This window comes from Scomber japonicus, chromosome 9, assembly GCF_027409825.1.
Source record: "Scomber japonicus isolate fScoJap1 chromosome 9, fScoJap1.pri, whole genome shotgun sequence".
Taxonomy (NCBI): Eukaryota; Metazoa; Chordata; class Actinopteri; order Scombriformes; family Scombridae; genus Scomber; species Scomber japonicus.
Genome location: NC_070586.1, coordinates 11,595,624 through 11,614,439, shown reverse-complemented (window position 1 = coordinate 11,614,439; position 18,816 = coordinate 11,595,624). Strand labels below are relative to the sequence as shown.

General features: G+C 39.5%; 1 protein-coding gene across 1 annotated transcript in view; it reads right to left on the bottom strand.

Moving 5' to 3' along the window:
- The window catches only part of ksr2 (kinase suppressor of ras 2), a 97,878-nt gene that overhangs the window by 63,781 nt on the left and 15,281 nt on the right, over positions 1-18,816 (bottom strand). The window contains exons 3-4 of the mRNA XM_053324612.1: positions 18,612-18,766; positions 2,882-3,379 (exon numbers count right to left, since the gene is read on the bottom strand). Coding sequence (XP_053180587.1) covers positions 2,882-3,379; positions 18,612-18,766 — 653 coding nt within the window. The remainder of the gene's footprint in view (positions 1-2,881; positions 3,380-18,611; positions 18,767-18,816) is intronic.

Here is an 18,816-nt window from a genome sequence, read left to right as displayed (position 1 = left end):
TTTGCTCCAGTGAACTTGTTTTTCATCCCAACAGTGAGCCATAAAGGGGAAAACAAGGATAGGAATGTTAATGTTAATGCAAGGTGTATAACAATGTACTACTTGAAGGCTTCAAACTTCAGGTATTTTCTCCTGCATCAAGAAAAAAACAAAACAGATGCCATCTTTGTTATGAGGCCAATTCCCTTGCGCATACAGAAACAAACCAGTGCGTGCACCTCATGCCAGAACTGAATCACCAACTTGATGCTTGCCAGCACCATCCTCCGACCAATTATGATGTATTATGAGAGGTACTTGGCTATCAGAGAAGCCAGCAGATCTGCCCTGTCTCGATGAGTTGCAACATTTCCAGGCACACACAGGCCATTGATTAGAGGGGCTCAACTCACAGCCTGCAGTCTATCAGCGCTCAGGGACCGGTAATCAATTCTCTAATGCCGTTTGAGCCTATTCACTGCAGCTATGATCCACTCCTCACTGTGCAGATACACACATATGCACACCCACGTGTACGGACGTGTGTGGCTGTAGCCCAGTCCGCAACCAAGGACACACCAAATATAACCCAGATGGCCGCCGTAAAAGCAGAGGACAACTCCCAAATATTAACTTACCAAGTGTAGCAGTGATAGGGCACTGTCATCTAATGGCATTATCAAAATGAGTGCAGCTCTCCTGAGGCAGACTCTAGTTCCTGATTACCTAGCAGTGGTGGACCCTGTTCGTGGCCAAATCTGATCAGCATAGCACCAGACGCAGGCATGGCCGGTCAGGAACTCAGCCCCGAGGCCCCTTATCTCTACCGACAGACCATTGGTTCTTTATGGGCAATGATGTCCTCCTAGGAATTAATCTGATTGGTCTCTGGTGGAAGATTATGTTCTTGTAAAACTGCTGAAAGGAAAGGTGGGGCTCCAACTTCCTTTCTGTACAACATGGATCAGATGGAATTACGCTATGAGACCTAGTACAAATCAGGAGAGAGGAAGCGCTGAATCTCTGAATGTTCGCTTCAGGCAGGCCATCTGCTGAAATTGACTGACTAGCGCTAACTTACAGCAGAATATGGTCTCTAAGAAACTTTATACACAAGATTATCCAGACAGTCAAACAAATCTGTTCAATGTGAACCACACAGCCTCCAGATCACAATAATATCTGGCATAATGTTTTCATTGATTTCAACTCATTGGCCTTCTACACATACCCAATGTGTCTTTCAAGGTTGAATACTTTGAAGGCAAAATGAGGCTTTATCATAAATAAAATACTCAAAGCCTCATTTATCAACTGAGAATTCTATAAAAGAGCTAATCATAAAATACGATCATATGCCAATGCAACCGTGCAAATACACCTGACACAAGTGCATTGTGCTACTGCTGCAACCAATCCTGTGTCTTATAACACTATAAGCTAATCATATATAATATATTTTATTCATTAAAATGTTTGTGTGAATAATGTACATTTCATCTGTGCTAATTAACATTGCAACAACAAAAAAATACAATTTGAGAGGGTTTTACAGACATTGAGGCCTTGTTTCAATTGATACAAGCTTCATTATCAACAAATACCACCAGCTAATGGGGTTTTATTGATTTCACATTCAGATTTTGTAATTCTGTCCCTCAAACCTTGCCCTCACACTTAAATAGCCCCTGCTTGTGCTTCTGCTCAAACTGTAAGTGTACACTCAGATATATTGTCGCTTCAGCTTCAGCCCTTCTCACACTCAGGCTTCTTCTGTGTTTATGTGAAACTTCTGCTCCCAGATTTCTGCACTGCTCTCAGGTTTTTTGTTCAATAACCCCGTCAAATCCCCCAAGGAAAAGAATAACAGGTGTACTGTTGACCAATGAAATGATCCCTGCCTCCTTGTGGGTGCTTTCGCTTTACTTCTTAGAGCATGCCATATGGGCGGTTACTCTCTCACCAGGTTCATTCACTTCCACCCTGCAGGGCTTCATTATGTGTACTTCACTTGATTTCTTTTCAACTTTGGGATGAAAGGACATATAATGTATATAACGTCACCTTCATGACGAAAGAGTGGGAGGGTAGTGGATCGCCAAAGCCAAGGAGCTCCAGTCATTTCTTTTATTTTAATGGTTCTATTACTTATTTCAATTTGGACTGATGAAGTTATATTTGCAGCACAAGAATACGTCCATGATAATATGCTTGGCTTTCAAGTGTTTGTGTTTGTATTTGTATGTATGCTACATGAAGACTGTTGCTAGGCAACTAACAACAAAACAACAAAATGGATGTCACTGTGTTTTATTTTTTTTTAGCCACTTTAGCTAATTTCTCTGAGTTCGACAGCCCTGCTAGTCATCAGGTCAGCATTTAATAATATCTGTGACACAACTTAAGGATTTCTTGTAACAAGTTAACATGTAACTGACTTAATTGTAGATAATGCAGATATGGCACCTGCAAGTGGGGACATGTTTACCATATTTACAATATGTGAAACCTTTCTGATAGAAACATATGAACATATAAATCTGAGCTAAACTGACCTGCATAAAAGTGCATAAGAATTTGTCTAAAGAAGAAAAATAATATTGTGTATTTGTGAACAGATCATAAGTGGAAAAAAATATGCCAGTATAAAAATATTATAGGTGTACACAAACATTTAACAGCATCAGAAAACCTTAATTACTTTTGATCTCAAAAGGGCCACATCAAACGCGTCAATCAATTTGGGACTGACAGCTGATTTCATTTCTATGTTTTGTATTTTTTGATAGTGTGACATGTTTATTTTGATTGGAAGGTGGATTGGGCCTTTAACTAAACACACAAAGCTCGAAAATGGTCACCATTGCTTGCCATTAAAAACCCATGAGAGAAATAGACTTACTTTGGTGTCTGGGTGTCATCCAAACGGTTCCCCAGCTGGAACTCGTGGGATTTGCTGCGGTGCAGTGCGGTGAAGCCCGGCAACAGATGGATAAGCTTGCGGCTTGGTGGAGGAGGCGTTCCTGGGGCCTTCACTTTGTTCCTTCGCCGCATGGGGGGAGTGCCAGGAGGGGTCATGGTGTTGACCACCAAGGGAGTCCGAGGAGGCGTGTGGCCAAAATGCCTCTGGCGGGGTGATGGGGGCAGGGAACGATGACCAAAGTCCAAAGGAGGGAAGAGCCCTGTGGAGGGGCTGTCGACAGTGAGTCGATCGGCATACAAAGGGGGGGGCAGGGCCTGGGGGCTGTGGCACATGTGCTGGTTGTACTTGGACTGGACTTTAGGGCTTTGGGAGAGCTGGAATCGGATCCACTGACTGGCCTCTGGCTGGCACACCGGAGTGTTTTCTTTACCTGACTCAGAGGTGGGCCACTGGATGGACCAGTCCTGCTTTGTCTGGCTCCCTGTCAAATGAGAACAGAGGTACAGACTGATTTTAACACAAAATACTGTATAAAATACATGTTAAAGAGTCAATTCACCCAAATTAAGGAAGGTAGATTTTCTTACTTCTTGTACCAAGCAATGCAGATAGTTTATTTGCCCAGGTTTTGAGATTTCACTCACTTATCTGTCTGCTACATCTCAACATAGTGAAGATGAATGGAATTGCATAAAATAAAATATCATATCCAAAACAATTCAATAGCAGCTCATCAGTAACAATGTCCAGGTTACTCTGGATAATCCACAGACCTGGCTATGAAACAATTTTCACCTGAAGCACTTTCTGCTGAAGAAACAGTCTTTATGAAATCTGTTGAAACTGAGTTCTTATGTTTCAGTTTCATTTTTAATTATTTTTCAGCATTCGCACGTCATTGTAGATACTGTGTCTCATATCTTACAACCTGCACAAATAAAGCCAAAACTTATCTGCATGTCTAGATACCACTTACAGTAAATGAGGGTTTTTTTATAATTTGGGTGAACATTTGGGTGTAATATGGTGTTTCACGTTAAAGTAAATTGTTTATTGCCATGCACTTAATACTAAAACATCTATTAGCTCTACATCTTGATTGCAGCAGTAAGAGTAATCTTAGCAGCAGGCGGACATTAAGGGCCAGCAAATGCGCTCAGCTTGGAATTAACTTTGCTGTTATTTGATGCAAATGTATTAGTAATGCGGTAGTATTCAAATATGCTGATGTGGAGCAGATTAAGCATGAATGGATTGAGCACGAGAGTGGAGGAGAAATGGAGGAGTGCGCCAAAACAGAAGAGCAAAGCTGCATGAGTCATAACACAAGCCGACTTCTGGAGAAACTTTTATTTGAATGAGAAAGAAAGAAGAGCAGAGGCAAAAAGCTTGAATATAAGCAGCCAAAATCAAGTGTTTTTGAGCTCAGATGACAATACTTTACCTCCGTTACTGTGCAATTTATCCTCCTCAAGTTGTTCTTCAGAAAGAAACAAAAGAAAAATGTTTTTATTGATTTGGCAGAGAGACTGCTGAAATTGTGTGAAATAGTCTACTTGTCTTTCCATCTGCAGTTATGGAAAGCGAGAAGGTTGTTCAGCAAAAAAAAAAAAAAACATAATGTTGGTGGAACCTGGGTAGCAGCGGATGCAGTTATCTCACGCATGACTGAGTCTGGGCAAAATTGACCCCACAGTCTTCAAAACAGAAACTGACTGCCAAACGGCCATTAATGCAAATTTCTGTCAACAACTCCTTTTTTTTTACTTTTTTTTTTCATGTTTTTGTGTCATTATTTTTCCTCCTTGTGACATTGTCTCTAAGGAACTATGAGCATCAATAAACACAAACTTCAAACACAATATCAACACCAACAACATCAAATGAACCAGGAAAAACATCACCCGTAATAGGTCCCAGCGGAATTTCAAAACTTGGGGGGCAAAAGAAGGCAACAGCCTTTTTCATTCTATAATGTTATGAAAAAGAGGCCGCGAGGAAAGAAGATTGCATTGTCACAAGGGATGTAATATATAAGAATTTCAAAAAGGGCATTTTTTAGTCATCTTGACTGGAGGTTCCTAAATGTATTTGTTAAAGACTATAAAAAACCCACACATAATGTTAAAAGTCTGCAGGTTGTTATTTGCAAGGGGTTTGAGTTTGTTGTGAATAAAATATAGAGAAACATTTTATATTAACATAAGGAGAGGTGTATTGAGTACCCTGTTAAGTGTGATATTAGTTGCTAATACAGCAGCAAATAGATGCCATCCTCTGTGTTCTGTTTGTGTAATTAAAAGCAAAGGTTACATGTTTGATTAGGAGAGCAAAATCAGTCCTGTTGATGCTTGAAACACTTTAGTGGTTACATACAATAAGTAAGGAGTTATTTCAGGCATTCACGTGCATTAGTTAAAGTTCATCTTCTGTTTAGATAGTGTTAGGTGACCGATAGTTAGAGCACTTCAAGGTTTGGATGTGTATGAAACTTGGATGTTGAATCATCAGTCCAAAAGAAAAGCAGACCTGCTAGCAAAAATCTAGTTCATTGACTTTAAGTGTGATATGAAGTGACAGATATGAGGAAAAAAGGCCAACTCAGTAGGAAACATCCATTCAACCGGCTTAAAATTACATTGCACACCCTGCTAATTCCTTAAAGGATATAACCACATTTTGTAGGGATATATTTAAGTTTAAAGTTTAACTACTCTATATTTTTATACTAGCAATTGGTTAAATGAGTATGTGTAATGTAAAAAAAAAAGGTTGCTTGCAGACAATTAATATTATTAATACCTTTTTTTCACAGAGGATGTTCACATCATACCAGGAAAAGCACAGGTGTTGTTAATAACATGATTAATGGCTGCATTTAATTTGCTTGAGTGTGTTTCAGAGCATTTGTATTAAACATGCTGATTCACAGCTTTGGTTTACTGAGACTCCTAAATAAAAGAGCTATTGTTAAAGTTAAGTAACTATTTCTGCTATGACAAGTCAAAATGACTGCTGTGGGAAAATATCTACTGACTCTATAATTCCCCTCACCTATGAGAAATATTTAAGTGTCTATAATTCATTGTTTAGATTTTGATTCAGTTTCACCATCCTCACTAACTTCTGTAAAACCCTCCGCAGCACCGACCCAGAACAATTTGCTCAGCTGGTGCATATGGCAAAAAAAAAGTTTTGAGGGGGGATTTTTCACTAAATATCACAAGTAGCCAATGCAAAGAATTGCCTGCAAGGCTGAGCGACAGAGCCATATACAGGTGGTGGTGTTTTGAACCCAATTACAGCAACAATGCATTCTGAATTTGCCACAGCCCAAATTTCTACCTACAGGCTTCTTCTCCATAGCCACAGCTGCTGAGGCTCTTGGGTATTGTAGTATGTAAAGCGATACAACATCATTTCTCAGACACACAGTATGAAACATTAGTATTGTTAAATCATCCAGGAGCTACCACGTTAAGGAACGCTGAAAGATTCAATATCAAATACCTCTAGAACTAGAAGTTAATTTAGCAAATCTATAGTTTGATTTACATTATGACACATTATTACACCAACATGAGAAAATGTATGATAAAGGGTGTTGAAATGGTTCCTGCTCTGTGGCTGAAGTTTTCTCATCAGTAAATCTGGTGTTGTCTTTGGTTGGCATGGAAACCTGCTGGTTTCCAGCATTGAATGGAACATGGTTATCTATTCCCTGCACATACAAATTAACCTGAAAAGTGAAAGTACAAAATGTAACAGGGTAAACATGAGAGCTTGCTTTTTTAAGACATTAAGTCTTATTACTAATATTTGCTGTTATTTTTTATGTTGATTGAGGTTCCAGAAATACAGATCAGATTTGTGAGGATTGATTAGTCTCATGAATATACAGCCTATTGACAGCACCCAACTGTAATTCACACTTATGGAGATTAGCCCGTAGGGTCCTCTTGAATCATGCTGTTACTGGTGCTTTGGCCTCTGTGTAGCTCCCTGAGGACCACACTTACACTGTGCCCATACCCACATTAAGAGGCCCACATCGCAACCTTAAAAACCCCTTCAGAAAGATATCAAGATGCAGAAAAGATGAGTGGGCCCCAAAGAGCACTCTTCCACAAATGTAGGGAGAAGATGAGGGAGATGCTCAATCAAGCCTCCTTTATTAGCAGGAATAAAACCACAACAAGCCACTCGGAAATGTAAAAGTTCAGCTCGACCCCACATGAACGAGTAAAACTAATCAACGGCCACTGGAGAGTTCACACCACCAAGCCTTGGATTACAGATGGGAGGCAACAGAAAGCTGATTGCATTTGATCAGGTCTAGAGGTGTTTAATACCTGACACACAAGGTGCCAATTTGTACTGTCTATTCTAAAATTAAGAACTAGCTAAATCTAACAAGATGGGCTTATTTATGTCGAGCAATCATTTAAATTACTTTTTTTTTTTAACTAATTAAATTATGCGCTTCCCTTTGATAAATATATTCTTTCATGCGGATGCCTCATTTTAAAAACACTTTTGACATCGCTCATCAAACTGATACCCAAGTGAAAAGTCTCTGCAAGGGAAGCAATGAACTTGAATCACACTCATGAAACTGTTGTTTCAAGTAATGAGTCAGTTCATCAAGAGCACTAGTATCTTAGCAACTGCTTCAGCAAAACAGTAACAGGACTTGTCTTATGAATTTCTTGTTTCATATGATCTCACCTAAGCAAAAGCCCTCTGCAAACCAAAAGCTGCCCACTGCTAAATGAGACGAAGAACACAGGTTGAGCATAAACCCTCTGAGAGCTGAGATTTAAGTTAGTCAAATGTTTGTGGTTTGTGCTTGTTAGAGAAGAAGTTTTAAAAGTTGATTTTCATGAGGAGCTTTGATTGAAAAAAGTCCTGCAGTTCATTGTGATGGCTAAAAGGCATTTAAACAGGTCAGAAGCTTGCTGATTGAGGTTGACGTTCAGTAAAAGCATTCCTCCTCCCGTATCTGTTTTTCTTTGAGATAGATTTAGTAATTTAAACTGTATCATAGTAACGAACGTAACGCATGTACAGCTACTTTTCATCCTCAGTTGTACAAAAACAAGTTGACGGTGCTATGAGCAAGCAATCAATGTCACATTATTCAGCCTAACTGTGAAGTGTATAATTGTATAATATGACAGAGTGCGTCCCGACTAGACATTTCTGCTGGATGTCTGCTCTAATTTGCTGGATTACTGCCTCTAATTTGAAAATGGGACCTAAAAGCTTGAAAGATAGAGTGTGTAGTGAGATTTGAACTTCAACAATAACAGTAACCATTTTCTCTTTCTAGTATGATCATGTGACTTAATTTTCAAGTTAAGTTTGGGAGAACTAACTTCCTGGAGTCTTCACCAGTTGCCTGGCAACTGACCAAGGAATAGTCCAGTAAACAACCCCCCATAAAATGGTTAATTGTAATTTTTATGCTTCTATTTTTGTACCAGATAAAATGAACAAGATACAAGTTAGAGGACTGTCACCTTTGCACAGAGCCAGGCTAGCAGTTTTCTACTGCTTCCTGTCTTTATGCTAAAATAAGCTAACCAGCTGCTGGCTGAGAGTGGTGTCAATTTTCTCATCTATCAGCAAAAAAGCGAGCAAGCATGTTCCCAAAATGTTGAACTATTCCTTGAAAGTTCTTATCCCAGACAGAGGGGGAAAAAGAATAGAAAGAAAATTACTTAAGAACCAGCACTGTTGAGAGACTGACATTTTTATACTCCTGGATGTGTATTGAACAAATTAGATACCCAGTGTTAATTAATGAGCTTTGGATGTGTGATTGATTTTTGAGACAGAGCCAAGCAGTTGATTCTTTCATCTAGTCTTTTTGCTAAGACAATGGCCTTCTAGCTCTAGCTCCATACTTGAAGTCAACCACTCAAAAATGTGTTTTACTTATTGGTCCTACAGACGGATGTTCGAGAATGATGTACGTATGTGCAGAGTTTGACACTATAAGGCTGTTTTTACATTCACCTGAAGTCATCTTAAACATGAGCTCAAGGCTGGTACCTACAATTTCTGGCATCACTAGTTTGGAGCTATTCGTGATCCAGTATGCAACTTGTGCAACTGTTATGTGGAAAGTTGAAGCCTCTGGTACTTGAAAAGAAAAATATTTGCATATTCATTGATTTTGGAAGAGGGAGAAAGAGTGGGAACAGAGAGGCATTTTAGGGATTTTAACAAGGAAATACACATTCTTAGTCAAAATAGAGTATTTTTACATATCTTACATTATGCCTGAAAGGGATCTTTAAAGTCCCTGAACACTCGGCCTCATATCTTAAATATTAACTTCAAATAATGACTGGATAAGCAACAATCAAAGCTTAAAATCTTATTGGTATTATTTAAAGTTACGGCACTCAAAAACTCTAATCTACACTAATCTAAAATAATCTTCTTATCATGACTGTGTGGGACTGTGATGTTCCTCAGATTTGATTGACAGGAACCAAACAACCTTCCAGCTGTCATCGAGTCTTATTCAAATGTTTCTAAAGCCAAATTGGTGCATGCAAGTATGTGAGAGGAGCAAAGAGAACACAGATAAAAAAGTTACCTTTCATGTAAAATTAACCAACTCTTTTTTGGATGAAACAATGTGTGTTCGTGTGGGAATTCATCAATCATAGTTAAAAGCTGGCTGAGAAAATAATCTTTAATGCACATCGTTAGGGTGGTATCAATCTTCCTCTCTAACTCTAAATAACGGTGAACAGAGAGGGAATAAACTAATTTCCCAAAATGTCAAACTCTTCCTTTAATGAATCTTTATAGATCAGTGTTTTCTATGCTTGTACGAGCCAACACTGGTCCGAGTTTTTGCATAACTATTTCAGGTGTAATTCGGGAGCCATATCATCAATCATCCACTCTCTTCTCTCACCTGAATAACCCACATCTCTGGATCAATTGTCAGACCCAACAATGCACCAAGAACATTTACAACTGATTCTCCTCGGCAGTGATTAATGCAAATAGCACACCCCAGCACCATTAATAGGCCAATCTTAACATGCGGTGAGGCTTTGAGAAAGGCAGATAACAGCCCCATAATTGGACTAATTACCTCTAGATGTGTTGCCTCTTTGGGCTAAATGGCAATGAAATGCCACTGGGACAGTAGCTGGTCAATCTTACTGCCACTTGTAAACAGGATTTGGCGAAAGGGCATAGTCATTGCCAATAGATGCAGTGTCCCTTTTGAATCGTGACTTTTGAGTTGAGGGATTGTGGACATTCTTGCAGTATAATCAGTAGGACTCAGAGTTAGCTAATTAGTTAGCAGCCAATAAGGACCACCCAGGGGTCTTCAGGAAGATGGGTGCTGGGGGTTCCGTCAATGCCTCCTCTGGTCGTTTCGATTCCCTGTTGCATCTGTTTCTTTCTTCTCGACATGACAGCGTTTCTTCTTCACCTCCTGTCGTCACCACTCTTTCCTCACCCTGATTTTCTCTCATGTTATGCCATGTCCCTCTTCTCCCCCTCACATCCCTGACTCTCCCTTTCCTCTCGTCTCCTCCTCCGATCTGCTTTCTCGCAAATTCTCTGCCTCTCTCTCCTCATTTTTTTCTTTTCTTTTTTTTCCTTTTTTTTATAACTGATGGCATTTGAAGCCAATTAGGTGTTTGTTTGCATGTGAAGCTGTCTCAAGGCAGAGCATGGGGACATTCCTTTAAGCTATCAAAGATTACAGAGGAAAGGCGCCGAGGAGACCTGTCGTGCAAAGCAAAGATCAACACTATTAGCCTGATCAACAGAGGGACTCATATTCAAGAAATTCTTCGTGTGAAAATGCTTGTATGAGTATGTAAGTCTGTGCGTGTCTGTGTGCGTGTGTGTGTGTGTGTGTGCGTGGTCTAGAGGGGCGGTCTGGATAATGTGTGTATATTGCGGCACAAAGGACCGACCGGCTGCCTCCTCCGAATTGTATGACTCATCCTCATTGCAACTCGTGGACTGCAATCCCAAGAGCCTGTAGTGAAAAATTCTATTAACTTGCATTAGTTTCCTTCCTCCTCCATTACACCACAGAGCAACATACATTCACTTAGGATGCTCTCTATTTCTCCAGTTATGTGGTGTATTAACTGCCTCGACTGTAAAGTATATGAATGTCCATGTCTGCCAATTACATAATTCCTGATGACTCACAAACTGGAACAACATATTTTCTTTGAAAAAGCATGAGCATAATCTGTAATCCTTCTCCCTGCTCTCAGTCATAATGGTTGCATATATCTTTACTTTAGCAACAACCTCCGGATTTTTAGAGAAAAATGTAACAAGACTCTAAATGTATGAGCATCCTCCGCTTCTTGTTTAGCATGGGGTAAGTGCAAAATGTTCTCATGGGGCTCTGTAACCCCTAAGAAACACATATACTTCTTCTACTCATGCATATATACAGCAACCGTACAGGTACACACGCAGATGTGCAAACGGCAATGCATCGAATATATGACACATCTCCCTCTCAAAGCTCCATCTGGGCAAGAATATGAAGAACAGTGCCGCCCGTATTTCTCTCGGCTGAAAGTGCCTCTCACCGCTCTTTGTAGTGGTGGTGTTGCTGTGGTGCATTCCCACATCTCCAGCCAGCCCCCCTGTTAGAGAGCCCATTAGTGGCTCTATGTGGCCAGACCCTGCCTTTGGAGAGTCAGCGAGAGGCTAGCAATGTAGAGAGGGGTGTACGGATGAGGCGATGGGAACAAAGAAGAGTAAAGAGAGGCAGAAAAGATCATGAAAAACAATAAGCAGGAGGACAGGAAGAAAGAAAGGAAAAAGGAGGTGAGGTAATGAGAGAAAGAGGAAAAGATGAGGGCAGGCATTCATAAACGAATGGCAACTTCTAGTCTAGTTTAAGATGTGAGTCTTACTATAAATCCAAAAAGATTGCGGTTCACCAGGAGCACTAAGTTTTGAGTGGAAGTGGCTTAAGTGTCATCACCTGAACGAAGTACTGCACTTCTTTTATGTGATAACAGGTGGTTGTACATGGACAGGAGATTGTTTTCCCTTTAAAAATAGTCTCCGTTTCATTCTCAGATCGTCTGCTGCCTCCTGGTCGAAGACTTTGATGCCTTCCCAGGTAATGTTGTGACCGGTTTTAATCTGGCCTTCGCAGACATCTGATATTGTGAGTTTCCTGTGTTAATTCAGTCTCTTATCCAGGATCTTTGTTTTCCCCACGGCTGTCATGTGTGATCAGCCCAACCATGACAGGAAGTCCTAATAGGATGCTCATGGTTGTCCCCCTTTGTCTATACTGATCTTAAAGTTAGGTGTCCAACTGAATAGTGAAATGTTTGTCTTGCTGTAATCATTCCTCCTGTTCATAATGCCCTTCGAATGTAAGTGATGGGAGACAAAATCCTCCACAGTCCTCCTTGCGTGCAAAAATGTATTTAAAAGTGTATTGAAGCTAACATGAGTCTTCAGCCATCCAAATTAAATCCTTTCACTGAAGCTAAACAGGAAAACACTGTCCATCAAGACACAAAGAGAGATTTTTATAACTAAAATAACTGTTAGTGTGGCAGATATCCACTTCATTTGACTAACTCAGATGGCTGAATCTTCACATTATCTTCAATCTTTAAATACATTTCTGCTCCATTCGAGGGCTGCAAATTTAGTCACCCATCACTTACATTTTAAGCACATTTTGAGAGGCCAGTGTGAACAGGAGAAATCATCACGCAATAAATTACAGTTTTAGTGTTTATACAAGGCACCTGACTGTTGATTTGACAGAGTGGAGTTTCTGCACGATTCTCTCTGTCTCTCACTTCTCGTCATTGACTCTTTGGGCCAGAACAAAAACAGTAAAAAAGACAGGAAAGGGGCTGAAGTCGACCAGGAGTCAGTGGAAACAGGGGCTGAGCTATCTCCATGACAACTCAGTAAAGTCCATCCACAGAAGAATCTGCACAAGCCACAGAAAAAGCTAGTAAGAGGACATGACGTTAAGATCCTACTATGTCCAACCACATGTTTCCAAGGTCAAGAATGAACTTTCGCACTCAGCCATTCATAAAACTGTTACATTTTAGAAAGAAGCTTCTGTTGTAACTAAATCTATAGTATGTGTACTGCATCTCTATATCAGGCTGGTAGTGAGAGAGGGCAGTGAGGTGGGTGGGAGGTCTCCAAGATGTAGACGGATCTGCTGGACAAATCTCCTCCATCCCAGCCTATTGTGGTTAGATTTATGTGCTATAATTATAGACAGCTGGTCAGGGCTGGTCTGAGACTCTTGGACTGAATGCCATGTGTTTTCATGCTGTTTCACACGTTGTCACATCTACTTTATGATCTATGCTATGATACTTCCACACATTTGCATTTGTGTTTAGACTGAATGGAGGCATGGTTTCTTTCAAGTGAATAGTTCTTTCACTTCATCATTGTTGGGTCTCTCTGTTTTAACAGTTTTCTCACATTACTGATGTGAGATTTAGTTAGTGTCATATCATAAGATCCAGATTGGGACATTTGGCACTCATTGATTAGGAAAAAATAGAAACGTCAGATCCAAGAAACAAGAATCAGATTTTTTTGGCTGCAGTGTGAACACAGTCAAAGTCTCAGACAGTGACAGCAGAAGAGAGCTGGTCTCTAGAGACGCCTGAAGCCTGACTAGTCTGAACCCAGCTGGACTGAGGCATGGGCGGCTGGGACCGCCTGACAGACTCCGTCTGGGGACGCCTGCCTGCCTGTCTTTCTGAACAGCATCCGCCTCTATCCCCAATCAAACTGATGAGACAGAAAGACAGGAAGGAAGTTCAAGAAGCACACAGGAAGGCGAGCAACTCAAGCAAACAAACTGACAAACAAGCAGAGGGGCCAGCAGAGAGGTGTGAGCATTTTGAGAGAGCAGCTAAGTACCTGCAGCCTCACAAAGAGCCTCTAACACTTTGTTTTCAACTAAAAAGGCTTGTAAATTTTAATTCATCACATTACAAAAAGTAAAAAATAAAGAAAGAAAAGCTTTGAAGAACTGCCAAGTTAAACCTCCTCTAATGAAACACCCTTTCAATAAAGCAGTTTTGTTGAGGGCACATTAAAGAAAAACTACTCATCAAGTTAATTTGCTTAATTTTTCAGTGGCATCTTCCATCTGAAAGGACATCTGTTACAGAACAGTGTGTCTGTGTGTGTTGTGTGTGCGTGTGTGAGTGAGTGAGTGTGAGTGTGTGTGTGTGTCTGTGTGTGTGTGTGTGTGTTGTGAGTGAGTGAGTGAGTGAGTGAATGTGTGTGTGTGTGTGTGTGTGTGTGTGTGTGTGTGTGTGTTGTGAGTGAGTGAGTGAGTGAATGTGTGTGTGTGTGTGTGTGTGTGTGTGTGTGTGTGTTGCGAGTGAGTGAGTGAGTGAGTGTGTGTGTGTGTGTGTGTGTGTGTGTTTGAGTGGGAGTAAAGGAGAAACAGATATGTTATCAAACGGGCTTACAAAAGGTTGTTACTAAACCTAACAACGCAGTTTTAGTGATGCTCTACTGCCCCCTTGTGGCTGGCTTGTATCATTGCAAAAACTGTAAGCGCAGAGACTTAACAAAGTATGGTCTGTGATGCCCCCTGGTGTGCAACCATGGAACAAAAAAAAGAAATGAACTCATGGCATCACAACAGTATACAAAAAAGAAAGAAATGAAAAAAGGTAACAAAAGGACCAAGTGATCATCTATGAATTAATTCTTCAGGGGAAAAAATAGAAAGAAAACATTATACACTAAGAAAAACAACTAGTAACAACAAAAAGACAAATTAATAGTTGATAGCTTTAACACAACTTAATTGAGTTTCATCACTGCATTATCTACAACATAATTGCATTTTAGCCTTTATCTTTAATAAGCTTGCTAGTATATTTTATAACATGCTTCCCAGTGCATATTTATCAATGTATAATCCACCACAGCCACACTAAATCTAATAAAACAATGTAAAAACATTGTAGCTCAACATGTTGCACATTAACACACACAGTTAATATTAAGTTATTTTAGGTTGCTAATCAGATAAAAACAACCTTGAAGGATGATTTAACATTAAAGGATTCATGCCTGTTCTGGTTCTGCTTTTGACCCTAATGAAGACAATGATCTGTTGATGTGTTCATATAACAATAAATATGTGTTAATATATTATAAAATACACTAAAAAGCAAAAAGTGTAGTCAGTTTCACATGAGCCATTCGTGATTTTGTCACATGACTTCATTACAGACACACTTGAATAGAACATAATATCGAATGTAGAGCTAGGAGCACTATTTTTCAATATGTGACCTCTGGGGGTTTAACAAAACAGTAATTACAGAAAATCATGAAAAATGTCATTAAATACAAGAATTTGCATGATTTAATCCTCAATTGAAGGAATTAATGTTTTCTGACTGAAATTAGAAATTCAGTTTTTCATTTTGGTTACATCCTCCAACATAAAAAAATACAGTCCTCAAGTGTCCAGATATGAAGACATAAATAGAGATATGATGTTACATTCCACATAAAATAACATTTAACAGAGGTATTAGTGTAAATGTAGAGATTATATTCTTGTGACTGTGCTTTGTTTTTAGCAGGATGAGACACACCTGGGCCCAGCGTGCCTCAAGTATAAAGACTCAGACTCTCTTCTCTCCCCTTCACACTCCTGCACTGTTTATTTCTTTTTTCCTTTGTTCAATCCTCCAACACCTACACAGAACACACTCACTCATCCACCCTCACATTACTGATCTTACAGACTCACCCCACCAATTTGTTATTTCTGTTTGTTCTGAGTACTTTCTTTTAAATACATTTACTTTTAACCTTCGTGTCATCCTCCCGGGTCAAATTGACCCTGTTTGTTTTGACTGTTCCTTCCTTCCTCCCTTGCTTCCTTCCGTCTGTCCTTCCTTCCTTCCTCCCTTTTTCCTTCTCTCTTTCGTTCCTTCTCTCTTTCGTTCCTTCCTCCCTCCTTCTTTCCTTCCTCCCTTCCTCTTTTCCTTTCTCCCTCCCTCCTTCCTTGCTTCCTCCCTCCCTCCTACCTTCTTTCTTCCTCCCTTCCTTCTTCATCCCTTCCTTTCTCCTGTCCTTCTTCCCTCCCTCCTTTCCTTCATTCTTTCTCCCTTCCTTCCTCATTTCCTTCCTCCCTCCTTTCCTTCCTTCTTCCTCCCTTCCTTCCTTCCTCCCTCCTTTCCTTCCTCCCTCCTTTCCTTCATTCTTTCTCCCTTCCTTCCTCATTTCCTTGCTCCCTCCTTTCCTCCCTTTCTTCCTTCCTCCCTCCCTCCTTTGCTTCCTTCTTCATCCCTTCCTTCCTCCCTTCCTTCCTTGACTCGAGTACAACAGGAGGGTTTATATATGAAATATCTGTGTGAATTCTCTTTTTTGCCACAGTCTACAGCCAGGTAATGAGAAACGGGGGCTCATCTTAACATGTTTTGGAGCTATAAGCAGTCATTTTGTTTGTTTTGGTTAAAGTTGTTCCCTCTTATGGCAAGTAAACTGCACTGTGCAATATCAGTATTTCAGGTGTAATATTTCTTTGAGTTCAACTGTGCAATATATTCTTCCACTTTAAAACCTGTGCAATATCAATATCACACTCAGGTATATTATCATTGGACCAATATTCCCCTCAACATACTGTTACTATTTTTAATTTTCATATTGCTTGTTTTACTTACTTATTATTTATTGTTCTTTACTGATGCTCTTTCTATTTTTGCTATACACTTTGCTGCTGTAATGCTGTAAGTTTCCCCATTATATCTTACATCTTATTTTTGGTGAGATGTAGTAGTGCAGATCCACTGTTTTTTTTCTCTCTCTCGCAGTCTTTGGCTGTGTTCGAAACCGCATACTACATACTACATACTACATACTTCTATACTACATACTTCCATCCTACACACTACACACTGAACGACCAGATAGTAAGCAGACCGTTTACACTGTAGTACATTACACGATGACCCACAATGCAACTTCTCACATACTCTAAATCACATACTACGCAGTTGAAACACACTATACTTTAAATGACGTCAGTTAGGTTTCGAACAGACCCCTACTGATTTTGACAATTGTGAATGAAGTGCGTAATCAGTGGTATTGGTCTCTGGTGTGTTGGTATAACGTCCAGAGTTTGTGAATGAGGTTGTAGAAGTGCGCTACAGGGAGTCACTCTAAAACCATTGCATGTAAATCATAGTTTGCCAATATCTTTTGTTGTTTTGTTGACAGTTGTAATGTTAGTTGTGGGTGTTTGAGCAAAGGAGAAGTTAGTCAGTTTCATCACATTTGCATGTACTGCAGTGATTTTTGAGGCACATAGCAGGTAATACTGGCACAATGTTTACACTCTGAGTAGACTTTAGAATGAGTTCCCGTTGGTTACTTACTTTTTCCATTTCTGCTGCAAACATGTTAATCTGAACAATCTCTATTCAGTGTTTGTAATTCTTCATACAGCAGTGTTTTTCATATGTTGCGCAATATTAACATATTTTTGATTTAATATTGATCTAATATTTATTATATTCTCATTATTAATCAAATGAGGTTTGATTTATTGTTTTATCTGGTTTCTCATCCCTGTCAATTTAAATGTTCTGCAATGTTAGAGTGAGCCAATAGCATCATTTATTCATTATCTTAATCTTAATCTTAAAATCCCTCACAACAAATCTACTTTTTTGCATTCATATATCAAGTCTTATAGAGTTACTGGCTTTGGCTCATATTTTAACCTCAAACCATTTTTAAGGAGTACTGTTGGTTTTTAGTTTGATTACATTTTTTCTAAGCAGATATTGATTTTGATGCATTTTTTGTTTTATATCACAGTTTGATAGCTTGCTTCTCTAAGTAACATGACTGCATGTAATATACAACAATTTGAAAGCATGTGTGGTTGGGACTTTCAACACTGCTCAAGCATTTACCTAATGTAAAAAAAATGTATAAGGAAAGATGTGTGGAAATCAAATATGGAGGACAAGTGTTCAAAACTTTTTTAATGTGAAATTGATTCTTTTTTTACATTAAAGAAGTTGCAGTTGAGCTGGTTATTCTCAAGTGTCAAAAGTCAGAGCATCCTTGAACACACCAGAAGAAAATTTCCACATTGGTTGCTGCTTTGAATTATGCAACAAAAGATGATTTTTTTTATTATATTAGTTATGATGGACTATACACCTCTAACAACTTAGATATACATTTCTGCATCATGTTGAAACCAACTGACACCAATGGCAACTTAGGAAACTCAACTAATTTGATCCCTCTCTCCTTTACATATTGCATCACATTAAATGCTGCAATACATTTTTACACAGTATGAATCTTTCACTGAGCAACATTGTCACCAACAGTTAATATGAGGTTTTATTTAGTTTGTCAAATATGTCACCCCACTGTGTTATCCACTTATAGTAAATCACCGAGGAAAAACGGACCTCTTTGCTATCAGGAAATCCCTCAAAAACATCTTTATTAGTAGGTTCATATTCATAAATAGCTTTAATAAAAACTCATTTTCTAGCTGAATTTACACACAGGCACTAAATGGTGATTACTCAAAAGGACACAAGTATTTTCATCTCAGGACATTTTATGTGTGTACGCAGGTGTTTCTGTGTCCTCATCTTTGTGTGTTTTGCTGAAACACTTACCGAGCTGGTGGGCCTTTCTGAGGCAGGAGAGGGAGGCGTTTAGTCGGGCACACTCCTCTTCATTGGCACCAAACTTCTGCAGCAGCTCGCACACCTGATCCTCACTCATCTCCAGCAGGCCCTCCAGAGTCATCTCACCTGGGCTCATCTCCTGCAAAACACACACAATGACGTGCAAATACAGATAAACACACATACGTC